The sequence below is a fragment of the Sparus aurata genome, chromosome 5, assembly GCF_900880675.1.
Source record: "Sparus aurata chromosome 5, fSpaAur1.1, whole genome shotgun sequence".
Lineage (NCBI taxonomy): Eukaryota > Metazoa > Chordata > Actinopteri > Spariformes > Sparidae > Sparus > Sparus aurata.
The window spans coordinates 26,101,578-26,117,646 of record NC_044191.1 but is presented as its reverse complement, the minus strand read 5'-3'; the positions used below and the strand labels follow the sequence as shown (position 1 = coordinate 26,117,646).

Sequence of the window (16,069 nt, the reverse complement as noted above, 5' to 3'; positions counted from 1 at the left end):
GTCAAGATTGGATTCAAAGAGTCGAAGAGAGAACTTATTAGCACAAACAGACACACACACACACACACACACACACACACACACAAGTAAGGACAGATGCATGAACAAGGACATATTTGTGCATCAATCCACCAACAGACACATGCATGAGTACGCATGCACACACAAACACACACAAACTCACTGGAGGTCCGCTGCGCCTCCCAGAACTCCCATCTGTTGAACCAGCAGTCCAGGTTGGTCTTAATGAGAAATAATGAGCCTTCACTAAATAACAACAGCTTGGATGGATTTCACCTCCACTTCAGATTTTATTAGAATGGCATGGACACTAGTTCATTCACCAAGTTACAAAATCCATTTGTTTCAGCTCAGGATCACATTTAATCTCCTTGTATTTCCTTTTTTCCTTATCGTTGACGATTGGATTGGCACATTTTTGAACATCTTATCATAGCTAATTTACAGGGCAATCAAACATGGAGTCACTCACTACAGGGTACTGGTACTGAGAGACTTGTTTCAGTACAGTTAATCATCGCCAGGGCAAATTTTCCCACCATCTCCTTGACGAAGATATAAAAATACTTTAAATCTCTAAGTTATGAGTGCAAACCTGAATTAAATGTTGATCAGAAGGTTAGGAACATTTGACATTTTTCTATACTAAATCAGAGCATGAACAGACTTTCTAGGCATCCAACAGCTGGCATAGCTGGCAGCAAAACACTAACACTGTGTGTGTGTGTGTGTGTGTGTGTGTGTGTGTGTGTGTGTGTGTGTGTGTGAGAGAGTGTGTGTGAGAGAGAGAGAGAGAGAGAGAGAGAGAGAGTGAGAGTGAGAGAGAGAGAGAGAGCACCAGGCATCAAGTCAGGGAATCCAACTGTCCTTGCACGATTTCAAGCTGGAAGAAGGAGAAGAAAAAGGTTGAGTGTTTGTACACAAAATAAGCCATTCTCACTCACACACACACATGCACACACGCACAAAAAGGTAGATGAAGCAGGTAAAAAAAAAAAAGACGAAACAAGATGTATCAAAGTATGGGGGTGACAGGCAGGCAGTTGGATTTTGTCAGGGGATGGAAGATAGCCACTGAATACAGAGATATATATACAACATGACATCAAAGTGCACACACAGTACGTGCGCTTAAACACACACACACACACACACAAACACACACACACACACACACACACACACACACACACACACACACACACACACACACACACACACACACACACACACACACACACGCACACACACACATTGCAATACCTTGTTGTAGAACTCAAGTAGCTCCTGGTGGTTAAAATCAACAAAGACATTTTCCTGGACCTGGAGGGAGAGAGAGACAGAGAGAGATGTGGGTTAGAAAAGGTAAAAAGAGACATAAAAGCAAAGGGGAACAAACAACCTCACAAATAGGAAGGAAAAGAGATGTAGTAGATTGACGGAGCAGAGGATAAAAAAGCAGCAATAAGAGCACATGCATAAGAGTCATGGACAAGCCTCTTCCTGTCTTGTGCTTTCTATAAAAACCTTCATTAATTATTACTGATCTCGGGCCAGTACGGACAATCCTCTAAGTCTTATCCATCAGAGTGTTTAAAAATACACCGAAGGAAAACTCACTGTCCACTCTGTTCTTCATTCTGGTTGAATTACTTTAAAAAGAGACTGGCTGCATCATGTGCAGCCTGTGCTATATAGCAGGAATAACATCGCAATGAACACAACTGAGACTAACAGTAGCCTTGCAATGGCATGCGATGTGATATGGAAAATTAAGCCCAACATGGCACATTATGGTAAACAAATTACCTGCTTTAAACACATATTGTCTAGTCCAGTGTAGCCAATGGCTGACAGTCATCCACTGCTAAGCCCATTGCAAGATCTTGAGTCAAATGGTGCCCACCAGGGAGCTCAAAATAGTATCCTTTCAAAGCTGCTGTAAGGCAGAAGTTGTGACATGTGGGATAAAAAAATAAAAAGGTTTGTTCTGCTCAGTGCACCAACGTCACATCTGCATGTCCAGTTTTCTTTTCAAACCTGCTCAGTTAGACCAAACCAAGATGCTCGGATAGATCGGTGGCACCAGTGTTTCTCTACTGCTTGCACATTTTTCTCTCTGTTTCTCTCAGTTGTGCTGTTGTTATTTGCCATTCGTAAGTGGGGTGCCTCTGTATCACTAGCTCAAAGCTTCTGAGGCTGAAAACGGTCACAGTCACTGACATGTGGCGCAGAGACCAGGACCCATTTAAACTAGGCGATGGGCATGTATGTCAGTGGTGACAGGAGGCAGTTTCCTCAGCTGGGTGAGATTGATGGGTCAGAGCGACAGTTGAAAATGACGGTGACTACAGTGATGAGCCGATGAGCCATTCTTGCCTCACGGTAACTCTGAGGGGACACAGTGAGGCTACTCCAGCTGTGCCTTGGGATTTTCTTACAACAATTATTGCAATATACAAGAATTATTTATGAGTTCCTAATTTACCTAATTTTTCCTTCCCTTTGTACTAATTACTTCCTTACTGCAAATACATACAGGAGTGCCTCGAGATTTTGGCCTGCCCTTTTGTGTGCATAAGAACCACAGTCGTAGTCTGATGCAGAGAAAAGAACCTCTCTTTACTTCTTTATTTCATTCTGTCCATCTCTTTGTCCCTTTCTCCTTTGAATCAGAGCTACAGAAAGTAAAACTAAAATTAGGTAACTAACAAGATGTATTTCAACAGAGTAAAGAGTGACAAAAGGAAAAAGCACCTATGAAGGAATTAAATCAATATAAATACAATAACAGTAAAAAGGAAAGCTGAGCAATGTTTTACAGAAATAGAATGGATGAGGAAGCTTGTGTCTTGTGGGATATATAACCAAGAGTTGTGAACGCTGCTCCAATATATTTGAGTTAGTTATAATCAGTTTAAGTACCATGACAAATGTCGTGTCACTTCCTGAATTTACTGTAGGTGCTTACAGATTCACCAGGGAGCCTTTTGCTAGATTGCAGACTTGACAAACTATCGGGGGAAAAGACTTTCTGCAGACAAACAAAGAAAACAAGGCGTCCATTGCTGGACTGCTATCATCGTCATCATCGAGCCATTAGAAAAGAAAGCTGGACAATAATCCAAAGCCATGAGTGGAGTTAAAAGCAAGACACTTTATCACAACCATCATTGAGAAAATGGCCAAAATGTGTGAAATGCTTTTTAGGTAGCGCCGAAAGAGAAGGGCAGCCTCAAAGTGCACTCAGCACCGTCACGCTTGAGTGTTGATAATAGAACGAACTTCTGGCATCAACTAGGAGGGAATGAGGAAGAAAGACACAAAGAAACAAACAAAGCAGAAAAGAAAAAAGCCAAAACCACATGGGAGTTGTCTGGTTGTGTGCTCCCATCTGCAGCTCTCCTCCCTGCAGTTTGGTTCTTGGAGACTAAACGGAGCTCTGGGGCTTGAATCTAACTGGCTCGCTGGTTGGGCGGACGGATGAAGGGAAGGAGGCCATGTGTCACAGCAAATTAATGACAGAGATATTAATTAGAAGCAACGTTAAAAGTCCATAAAGGAGAGCGCAGAGGGAAAATGTTATCTCTTGTCAAAGCCTCCACTCCACAGCAGCTGTGCGGAACAAGGAGGATGTAGGACAGCCTTGAATTTGGCTGCGGCAGAGGGAGACTTGCAAGGACAGAGCCTCTGAATGATGGGTAATGAAACAACTTATTAAAGTGTATAATGAAAAGAAGATGCAGATCAAAGTCTATCTACAAGGCAATAAAGAATTTCTCAGTTCAAACAAAGTTGCAGTTAGGAAATTATTTGATTTGAACTAAAACCTGAGCGTGCCGCTAAATTAGCTGAGCGATGAACACACCCTGTGCTTCCAATGGTGGCCCCCTTCACTCCACTCTATTTTCTATTGATCTCCACTGTGGCAAACACTATTATAATGAGAGAATACCCGTGCTGCATAATCAGTTATCCGTGGCTGATGGTCTTTGGTGCGCTGGGGTCACAGGAACAGCAACAAAAAAGTTTGGAACAGAAATGAACACTAGTTATGTTTCTCCATTGTAGTCTTACAGAGGTGAGACAGGGGGCAACAGAAAATTCGGCTTGAAACGCGTTAAATGTGACGTCGATCAAAACCGAGCAACAATAAAGTGAAGACAACAAACCAGGCTGTAACGCTTCCTGTCTGTTACACAGCAGTTGAAGATGAAAGTGTGTGTGTGTGCGTGTGTTTGTGAGATTGACAGAGGATTTTGACGAGTACTTCCAGGTACAGCTGGGTGTGTGTGCAAAACAGGGAAACAGTGTTTTGTCATGGGAGCATAGGCACAAGGGTGTGTGTGTGTGTGTGTGTGTGTGTGTGTGTGTGTGTGTGTGTGTGTGTGTGTGTGTGTGTGTGTGTGCGCACGCGCGTGTGTATGTGTGGGTTTAGCCCATCCCATTGTTCCTCAGGGTTGAGATTTTGCCAGGCAGTAACCCAACAAGGCTCTGACAGATCTAGGCTAACACTAATGGGGATAGGATGCATCATCCTCATCATCACAGCCCTATACAACCAGTAATCATGCGCACACACACAGACAAACACACACATGCAGACACACACACACCCACACATTCTTATCTGTCTCAGTGCCAAAATCCTGTGTGTCAAGATACAGAAAATAGGATTAACCCATGAAGATAATCATGAATTCACTTGCATCTGGTGTTCCACATGCACTACATGCTAGAGAGAGTATGGTTACAATATAGGCTACATACTAAGGGAGAACCAACACATGAGAGAGAATAAACTACAATAGAAAAGAAAACTCCAAACTTCAATAATTGCTGAAAAGTGGGACTAAAACTTCTGTTGCAGGCTCTCAGTGTAAACCTAATAGCTTTCGACAAGGTTACTCGTACAATTCCCCAGATGAGCCAACAAAGTCAGGGAGGGATAATTGTCAAAGCTCTATATGGATTTTAGCATAAGCCCTCACACTCAAACTGAGGATAGAGCAATGTTAAGAAAATTCTAGTTTATTGCAACCAGCGTATGAAAGTTGGTTTCTGAAATCTGTGAGCGTTACAATAAAGCTGAAAAAAAGACGTCTGACAAGAGGAAGACACAGAGAGTCAGGCTTTAAACAAACCCCAAGGTTATCCAAACTTATTTGAAAGAGAAAACAAAGATTATAAAGATTGAGTGTGCTCACTTCAAGTTTAACTTTGAAATCAAGCAGTGGATAATCCGTCCAAACTGTGGCTTTTTGAGCTGTGGCTCGATGGACAACATTAGCTGTGTTTATACGGAAAATACTTCTTTAACCCAAATGAAATCCTTTTGATCAGAGATTCAAACTTAGCTCTTTAAAAAAGTGACGGGATAAGATGTGTCTTTACATGGCCCAAAGCATTTCATTCATGACATAAGTAATGACATGCGCAAAGTTTCTGTAAAGCCTCTTAACTGCCAAAAACAACAAATAGACAAAGAAGTGATTCCTGTTATTAACGATTTTCAAGATGGACCCACATCCTGCCCTGGGAACAGTGTTTATGTTTCTGCTATTCTTTCTAATTAAGCAGCAATCTTAGCAGCGGACACTGTACTTATCCTGCGATCTTTCGATGGGGAGAGTGCAAGAGGTCCTTCACAGCTCATCAAGAACGTATCAGCCACAGAACAATTTGCTTTGCTGCCCATGTTCCTCCCTTTCCTTCAACTCATTTGTGTCAGCTAATGTCACCCCCATGTGAGACGAACAAGTGCAGAAAGAATATATGTTTTCTAAGGAGACAGAAACAATCAAATTAAAAGTTTACATGGTTATTAGGTGATAATATGTTTTCTGTTTGATGCAGATGTTTATGGTCTTGGTGAACTGTGGTGTCATTAACTTTTTATCTTTATGTCACCATCATTTTTACCTTTTTAATTGCTTCAATGCTCTTAGGCCAACATGAGCCCTGGAGCTTTCACTCATGTGAATGAAGCCACTTCATTTGCATCTGGTCTGGCAAAAACAAAAACTGTAGACGTTGCCCTGAAAATGAACCAGGCTCTGCTGGTCAATCAAATACCCCTTTTATACAATGTTTTGTAATGGCTAAGGATAAAGAAGATGCTGCCATTATAATTATTAATCACGTGAAATGGGAGAGGCCGGCCTTATGGCTTATGGCCTGGAGGATGGAACCAATCAGCTCCCTCAGACTACACACACTCATCATTCATTCAGCCAAACACACCTGCAGCCAATTACACACTCACACAGTGAACCATACAGAGAGATTAAATCAGAGGAAATTAAAGAATATACATGGAAAAGTTCATACGACCTCTTGGGTTGAAACTGTTATAAAAATCCTGGCTGAAAGTATTAAAAACAATTTTGCATTAATTTGCAAATGCATTAATCTGTTACTCTAACTGATCTTGCTGAATAGTATTCAATCATCTCACCAGTTCGCCCTCATTAATCTCGTTTCTGTGTATTTGTCTGTCTAGTTCAACCTGTGACACCCGTTTTATTGACTTTGTGTGAGTTCTGCCCGGTTTGGACTTAAATTATAGTTGCAGTATGATAAACCATAATTTGCCATCAAAATAAATGCAAATGCCGTTCAGAACAGAAAAGGTATATTTTGTCTCCAGCTCAGAGTTACCCATCTGATGTCATCTCTGTGAAGAAACCTGCAACTGCTGCTTTCATGTCTAAAGGAGACCGATTCTACACTTTAAAAGAGGTTTTTTTTGTGTTCGTGAGTGGACCAATCAGCGTATTCCCATGGATAAAAGGCGCTTTTATCCTATTGAGTGGTTACTGTCAGTAATGTCAGTTTACGTGAGACTGGGCCGTACTGCATCGAGCAGCGGCATACTGACACGACGAGGAGTATGTGTGAATGGGGCAGGCTGGACGCAAAAAGGCACTCTTCATTAATTATTTGCCTCCATGCAATAAAGAATACCATGGATTCGAAACACTTGCCAAAGCAGTGATTTTTTTTCCCCCTGAGTTTTCTGAATGCTTCTCAGACCTGAATTTCTTACTTTTTACTGATGAAAGGAAAGTGAGGCAGGGAGGGAATAAAGAAAGGAAGGGTGAGTTAAAGACGACAAGCAAGAGAGATTGACAAAAACAAAGACGGGAGGGGAGAAATAGATATGACACAAATGAGAGGTAAAACCACAGAAGAGGAGGACGTGAAGAAACACACTGACAAAAATGAGGGCCTAAGTAAAATCATGAAAAGTCGTGGGAACCCAGGAGAGCTTGCATTGTAACAAACACCAAAAGCATCTAAAATATCAAACCAGAAAGACTTCACAGACAGAAGAAATTTGTCTTGTATGTAGAAATGTATGTCAAACCTAATATAACAACAGGGCTGCCTGAAAATTCACACAGAGGGGAAAAAAGAAATGGGATGACAGTTTTTTAGTGTCTGTGTGAAACTGTCTGCAAGTAATCTTAAAAACTACATGGAGACGTCGTACCAGAGACAGAAACCAAGTGAAGCAAATCAGGCTCAAGTGTCGACAACAAGTGCCAATCAATCCTGTGCTGTCTACTGAAATGACGTGTGCTTGGATAAAAGTAGATCAGCTGCTTGGATCTTTACATTTGAAGACTCCGAAATACAGGGTAAAAATGATATGATTCATTTATATTCACTGACATTCTTTGACCATTATTATAGAAAATCAATATTGTTTTAGTAAACAATACTATACAACAGCTCATGGATAAACCGATGTGTTTCGACTAAGAGTCTTCATCAGGGTAATAGGTGCTTGAATAGACCACTTACAAGACATGATAGTAAGAGCACCAAAACTAGTGCAAATGTACTGTATGCTCTAAAAAAACTCACACACAATCAGGGCAGAAAGGAGACGAAATAACAATCAAAATTCAAAAGAGTGTAAGTTAAGAGACAATGTGACATTAACAGGACCCAACAATGTGTAAATAGTCATCATAAATCCATCTCAATGGCATTTGTCAAAACAGAAACAAGCGATCAAAACAATTTTGACTATAATAATATTGAGTACTTACAGGAAAATATAGTGATAGCATACATAGAGTGAAGAATCATATGGAATCACACAGATTAGTACTATAAAACATTACAATACAGTTTCACATTTATGTAGTTTCTGTATCTGACTAAAAAAAACCTTTCTTTGTTTGCGCCTGGGAAGGAAGTGGCCCTGAGGGTACTAATTCAAAAAGCCTCCTGTTGAAGGAGACGTCCGAGCCTCTCGCAACCCTTTGCATTTTTGGAATGACTTTAATGGCTTTCTAAGTGTTTGGGTAGACACTGGGTACAGTGTAGTGCTCACTGTGCCAGCAGTTGTGGGTCTCAATAGTGTACTTGTGTTCAGCCAATGTCTACTGCAGCTTACATTTAGTGCGGCTGATGTAGAATCATTATCATTATAGTTTTCTTTGGCTCTCTTTTAGCTCTATACCTTTCATTTTGTGGGCTACATGCTTAATTCAGCTAGTATTTATATTCATATTTTCTTCCTAGAAAGCACACTGTAATTTCTATTCATGAAACATTAAGGAGGTTTGTTTGCTTGCATAAATGTAGCAGTTGCTGCCAACTCCTCTTTTTAGTCTGAGGAGGCAGTTTGTCCAGGAGGAAGGACACAGGCATTAATACTGTGAATAGCCCTGCAGTAACAGGATGAAAAGGGCTGCACTGGTGTGGGTGTGTTGCTACAGCGAGCAATCAACAGATCAAAAGTTTAGGTTTGAGGCTTCAGGCATCAGACATCAAAACACTGGACAATGATTTCTAATACTATTACAAATTATTTCATAACCATTTAAAGTCGTGATGATAATGAACTAATCAGGGAATCTTCCGAGCATGTGCTGTTGCATGCTCTTGACTGGCCAACACAGCACTTTGCGGGAATTGTGTTGCAGTAAATCTGAAGTTTTTATCAAATGAATCTGTTTATTTTCCAGAGCCCTCTGTGGAAGGACCCATGCCCATTGTAATGAGTGAAGATGCTGCATATTCACAATGTACTATGCATCTGAACATTGCTTACATTCATGCTGTGGCAGTGAGTCAAGTGGCACTACCTCAAGGTTGTTGGCCTCCGCACATCCATTTCCATTGTGACAACTTTGAAGGAATTTAATCTACCTATTAAAAGTGTGTACAATTAAAATTAATCAGTTTCAGTGAGAAACATGCTGTTTTCATTTAGAGACTATTTTTACAGAGGAGTACAGAGGACTGATAGAGAACTTCATCACATGGTGCAATGACAATCACCTGAGGCTCAATATCAGCAAAACCACTGAGCTTGTGGTGATGTTGAAAAAGAGAAACAAAAAACAGTAAAAATGATCTGTATTTGTTCACACGCTTGGCCATTAGAGTTGATTTTTAACAGAACACAAGTGATTAATCGGTTCTAAAATGTGGATGCTTCACACACAGCAGCACAGAAGATCTATACAATCACAAGTTTCGAGCTGGGAAGCCAAAATGTGTGTCACGACTTCAGCGGCTGACAACATGTGAATTATGTTCACAATCAACCCTTCTGTTCCTGAGTAATGGTGTTACATAATGGTCAGAAAAGTGGATTTTCAGAACATTATGATGGTAATGAAATCAGTTAGCATTTCTGCACTTCAGGTTCCTTTGTCTCAGAGTCAATGGGGTTTTTTGAATGATTTTTCAGTCAAATGCCTGACATAAAGTCTGTGGTTGGATATAAGAAGAGATATTCACATTTTGCTGTACGACATAAAATGCCTCAGTAAATACCCCACGTTTGAATCAAAAAACATTTACTTGTCTTAAAAAGCAGTGGTTGCTAATAAGTGGCTAAATGAAACTACAGAAGTTGTCAGAGATATTAAACTTCATCATGCCGACCATGGAGACTAATCGACTCACTTGTTTGTCTTTACAGGTAGGCCTCAAACTGTTCTAACTCTAACTTTACAACCTGGAAAACATGTATAATAATTGTGTTGTACAATCCAAATTTGCAATTTGCATATCCCATTGGCTTTCCTGATGAGGGAACCAGGGCGATGCTAACTTTCAGATAAACCTACAAGAATATTTCATCCCTACAGCACTCTAGTATAGTCAGTTCATACTTGTGTCAAAGAGGATGTTTGTGTCAAGATTTGAAGAAATTCCCTCAAGACGTTCATGAGATATCGCATTTACAAAAATGGGACTTTCAGACGTATGGACTTGCAACCCAAAAACAAACTTGCACAGTGGCATAAAAACAAAGGAAAATCCCTACCCTACTGGTAATTACATAAAACAGTAAGCGTGTTCATTTTTTAGACCTTGATATATCCCACTTGGCACCTCAAATGGCATAAATGTTTCAACACATGCACTGGATCTGTTCGCTTTCGCAGAGAATTTTAAATCAAACTCATATTTATTCTACCTGCTCTACTCAAACGCTTTTCTGCTCCTATCAATATGACACCAGAACAGCATTAAGTCAGCATCAAAAGAAAGGGTTACCGTAATTTTCCCAGCTCAAGTGCTCTGCAGAGAGAGGATATGGTATATTATAGGTCCTCTGTGACTTTGCAACATTATGTGTCTTCTCTGACTATGAGCTCTTTGACAGTTTGTCCAATTGGAGCTCTCTGGCAGCTGCCTGGTCGTTGACTTTTTTTCCTGACGGAGAGAAATCTTGACAGTGAAAGACAAAGAGACGAAGAGAGAGACGGAGTGCAAAGGAGGCCGAGCTGTCAGACTGTGGCAACCCCTTATCCCTCCTACTCGCAGCGCACACACACTCATAACAAATACACCCTTCCCTTTCCTGTCTTTGCTACTTCATTGTAATTTACGCACTCACACATGTTTTTATTGGCTTCACCATGCATCCTGACCTTTATTAGTAAAAGAAAAAAACTTCAGTCCTTGCTGTCACACTGTTGTGTTGCCATGGGTGCACACATCTTTACAAAAAACAGGATGACTGAGTGACTGCTGCTCTATCTTTCTATCTGTTCTATCAACTCGTCTGCATGCTTGACTGCTTCTTCGTCTCTCTGTCTGTCGGTCAGCTCGCAGCTACCACAGTATGTGTGTCATTACTGTTTGTCAGTTAGCTTTACAATGCTCGCATGTCTGCCAACCTGTCTGCCTGTCCTCCTCTCTGTCTTTGTGCCAAGCCTACATTCACAAGCTTCCCTGGCTGTCTGAGCTGCATTCTGCCATCTTGCTGAAGGATGATCAGCGGGAGTTATTCTATGAAGACATGAGGACGGTTGTCTGTCGCTGGGCACGCATGCAGGTGACAGCACAAACAGAAGCGTGGCACAAAGACACAGTGTAGCATTTTCCAATTAAGCATCAGAGATGAAGCGAGATGAACATGTTTTTCACAACTCAACTCCGCTTTGTTTTGGGATTTCAGTTCAATTTGTAAAAAGAGGAACTAACTGAGACATAAAGCAAATGTGAGGGCACCTTCTTCTTGTAAATAAGGTTGTTTGGCGTGCTTGAGGATGCATGTGTTCGTATATGAGCGCGTTTGTTCAGCTGCGTAGCTGTCAGTCGCTAAAAACAGGTACAGAGGCAGCTGTGCCGTCAAAACACAGTCCTTTAATGTCTCGATAAAGATGATTGTTGTTTGCTTCAGTGCTACAGGTGTGCTGCCTCCTCTTTTATGTTCCGAGCATTTCTACCCATCTGTCTTTGCCTCATCAACACTGTTAAAGGATCGCCAAGTTTGTGGCCACCTCCTTCACTGTGGAGGAGGAGGAGGAGGAGGGTATGTGGGGAATTTGAGACAGGTCGAAGGGTCATTGGAGGAGGATAACGGGTACTAAATTGGCCTAAACCTTATGCTAACTTGAATCAATAGCTTTCTACTCATTAGTGTGCATTAATCACACTAAATGCGATATATCATACATCTAATGTGATCTGTGACTACATTTTAAAAAAAGTTGGAGGGTGGCATAAGAAGGTAATTACAGTACGGTAACTGTCGACCCCCAAAACATTAGAAACGACACGATTGATTAGAAGCTGCATTTCTCAAACTTTGGCATGCTGCTGGGTATCCCCTCAGCCTGTTAGCTGACAGGCATGTGCCTCCAGTATAAAGAATAGAGACTATTAGGATTTGGACTGAATTTAGTGTGAACTCAGATTAATTTCCACATAAGTGCTTGGTAGTGGGTGTAACAAGACTTCTTAGCCCCTGACACTAAACCTTTTGTATTTTCTTTTACTTCCACTGTGCTCCCACGTGTTTTTTCCAGTAATCAAACTACTGAGGTTTATCTAACGAAACCTACTTTCAGAATGACTGAAGCAAAATCTCTTATCTGACACCCATTTCTTCTCCCTCATTAAAAACTCTAGAATATATAAATATAAAAATATGTTTTTAAGTTTAACTTTCTGGACCCAATATGTCCTCTACTTCAGTGTAAAGTCCATCCTCTGTGTTTGTGCACCGGAGGCTTCGAGTCTCCACATCGCACTTGTGTATGCTGAGCATTGGACTTGGCTTCCAAACCAATGTAATTTCAATGAGCACACAAAATTTACGCTTTCAGCAGATGAATGTGAAATCAGGATTCTGTCACAACTCTCCACATAAATCATTCTTCACTGCGAAGCTCAAACACTCAATTGCAGGAACAAGAAAGAAATTTTTTTTTTTGACAAACTCTTTCATTATTCTCTTGTTTGTGCCTCTCAGTGTGATCCTCTATGTTTTCCAGCAGTTACCGCACTTAATTAGGGTGCTTTTACTTCTTGTTTGACCCACTTTCCATTAACCTTTCTCAAGGCTCTCCATTTTACTTCTGATTTCTTACACAGTGAAACTACAGACAAAATAATCTCACCTGAAGGTCCAATTAATCCAATTACAAAACATTTTTTTTAATGGAAAATTGGAAACCTACATTTCCATGGTAACCCGGCAAACTTCATCTGCCATGCTCATATAATAGGATCAATAGCCTATAAACTCTTTATGTATGGATTGTTTTGTCATTGTCATGCTTTGCAACCCACAGAGAACTGGAATGAACTTTCAAATCAAAAGACAGAGACATAGTTTTTCTACATATGATCAGCATAATGGTGAGTGTGATATCCTTGACTCTTATTTTGAAATCTGACACTGACAACTGATGATCTAGGTTAACTAAACTATAGAATAGCCAATCCAGAAACTCAAGCACAAAATGTGTGGGCAGGTATCCACTTGGCTGATAAAATGTACCACTGTGCATTAAAATGGGCTCTGAAGTCCAATCTTCAATAGCTTTGGATCATTCCTTTTAAATTTGCAGTCAACAATATTCGCCCCCTTTTATGTGTCAGTTTCCTGGAATCATTTGACAAGCACTGTAGCCGGTGGCTTTGCACAAAACTCCACTGTGCCCGTCAGCAACAACAAAAAGAAATCAATAGCTCAAAAAACCACCATGTTTAATCTTCCCATGACCCTTTGAGCCGAGAGGCGTTCAGAAGAACAGACCCGTAGGAGCCACATATGCACTGTGCATTGATACTGAAAGAGGGGCACCATGAACTGGTATCCTCATCCACACGAGTGCCCTGTAGCCATCACACAGTGACAGACATGGAACCTCAAAACGTCAGCCATTCACTAAAAGCCTGTCGACTACAACAAATAAGAGCTGTCAAAGCCAAACACCAGAAACCGTCAATCACCTCTGGTATTTATAACAGGAATGAGCAAAAGCAGATATGTGCACACACACATGCAGGACCACACAAAGACACACATATACTGTCCTATTCTCTAAATTATACTGTGAAGAGGAGAGGAGAGGAGAGGAGAGGAGAGGAGAGGAGAGAAGAGAAGAGAAGAGAAGAGAAGAGAAGAGAAGAGAAGAGAAGAGAAGAGAAGAGAAGAGAAGAGAAGAGAAGAGAAGAGAAGAGAAGAGAAGAGAAGAGAGAAGACTTGTGACATGATGGAAAATCCTTCCGGTACAGTAAGGGCCTCCCAAATATATGTAAAGGGGCCAACATGTCACTCAGCGTCTCTCTCTGATTTTGAAAAAATCACTTGGGAAAGAAGGGGCCTAGAACATTCCATCAGTCTGAATATCTTAGCCCTCTTAACTTTTTCTTCCTTTTCCAACGGGCCTTTTGACAGCGCTCTCATTCAAACTAAACTCTAAAAACCACAGGGAGTAAATAATAGCATAGAAGAGTGGAGTGTATGCTGCTACCCAAGAGGAGACAGTGGGAACTTTGACAACAATCAAAAGAAAAAACAAGGCAGGAAAAAACAATAAACAAACCGGGCTCTGGCTTTGTTTTGTACAGAGACAGGAGCGATGAGGTTCCAGTCCTGACAGGATGAATTCGTGAAAACACGCCAGGAAGCACACAGACATCACATCACAAGTACCCCCCACCAGCACCAGACACACACACACATATACACTCACACACACACAAATCTGCACATTTACTGTAAAGTCATTGCCAAGAACAGGATATACACAAGTCAGGTACAAAGGCCCACACACCCATTAACAAAACATATATTTACACAGCATTTCAACTGCTAAAGCAGCTGTAAGCATTATTTTCTGATCAAAATGAGAGTTAGATGGCTCTATATTGCAACAGCAATCAGCTTTATAGAGTGTTTTCTGTTATTCCTTCTCACTTTATGCAATCAGGACAGAGAACTTTACAAAAAAGGCAGTCCCGTCTGCTTGGGCAACACGCAGAGAACAGGATCCTCCTGTTCTGGTACCTCCTACAGGCAATAGTGGTGATGGCTTATAACTTAAAGAACAGATAGAGGCAAAGAGAGCTGCCTCAAAAACAACTGCTGAACAGAAAGGAAACTAAAATGACAACAACACTCACAGCAGCTTCCATAAACTCCTTTTAACCACTTATCCATTAACTTTATCCAACAGTTTTGACTGTTTATTCTCAAACAATTGTAACTTCTGCTCTTGCTTGCTAACAAGTTTGTATGCACTCTCAATCACAAGATGTTACGTATGACCCAGGATGATGGGCAGTTGATGTAAATTCACTAGATAATTAGCTGAGCTTTCTTGACACACACTCACAGACGGATATTCATTGCTTCCTGTCTGCGACCTCCCCTCATGTCACACACACCATGCTGTTTCATAATCATTCATCTATGTCTCCTTCTTCCCAGCGAGGTGATTATGTCTCCCTTCCCCTCATCCCTCCTCCGTCTCTAGTTGGTAAGATGCATCACCCTCTCTTGAAGTATTCCTGTTCTTTATCTCGGTAACTTCACCTCGGCTGCTGTCTCCCCTTGCATTAAGTGATGCCTTCTTATAAACAGCCCATCAGTGAGCTGTCCATCCGTAACCAGGTTGCTGGCTGACATTTATTAAGAGTCAGCATTTGCCTGCAGTCTGTCTGCCTCTCTCTGCAATCCCACATGAATACAGAGGACCAATTAGAAGAGGAACAGGGCATATGTCTACATGCTCGTAGAGGCAAGGCCACAAACACAAACACCCAAACAGACACGGCAGCCAGACGGAGGGATGGCCGGAGGATGAGACGGAGGCAGAGGGAGAAATAAGAGAGGAGAAGAAAAAGAGGGTGAGGACAGGGTTTGAATATATCTCACTAATAGCAGAGATGCTGAGGACAATCTCCCTGCAGGAACACAAAATGAACAGTGAACTTTCATTGAAATGGGAACACTGCCTACTGTGCTAAATGGCTGCTCTGACTAAGGTAGAAGACAATAACTGTGTTGTGAATAAAAGACACATAACAAACTTGCTTAATAAAAACACAGCACTTGTATTCAAGTCATTAAAACGCACTTTGACATCCTGCACAGTCAAATTGTACAGCAAACTCTCATTCAATGATGAGGCCTGACATTTATGAGCAGCAGGAGGTAGCTGCTGGGGCTAAACAAATAACATCCTCGGTGGTGGGTTAAATAGGACGACGACTGTTTTGCCTATTGGTTTTGTCTCACATGGATGAGGTCACCTATGTCCTGTCTGTGCAG

General features: G+C 41.2%; 1 protein-coding gene across 1 annotated transcript in view; it reads right to left on the bottom strand.

The window, feature by feature from the left end:
- Window positions 1–277: 277 nt before the first annotated feature.
- Window positions 278–16,069, bottom strand: part of commd10 (COMM domain containing 10) — a 63,283-nt gene continuing 47,491 nt past the window's right edge. Inside the window, exons 6-7 of the mRNA XM_030415859.1 lie at window positions 1,285–1,344; window positions 278–904 (exon numbers count right to left, since the gene is read on the bottom strand). Coding sequence (XP_030271719.1) covers window positions 866–904; window positions 1,285–1,344 — 99 coding nt within the window. The 3' untranslated portion in view covers window positions 278–865. The remainder of the gene's footprint in view (window positions 905–1,284; window positions 1,345–16,069) is intronic.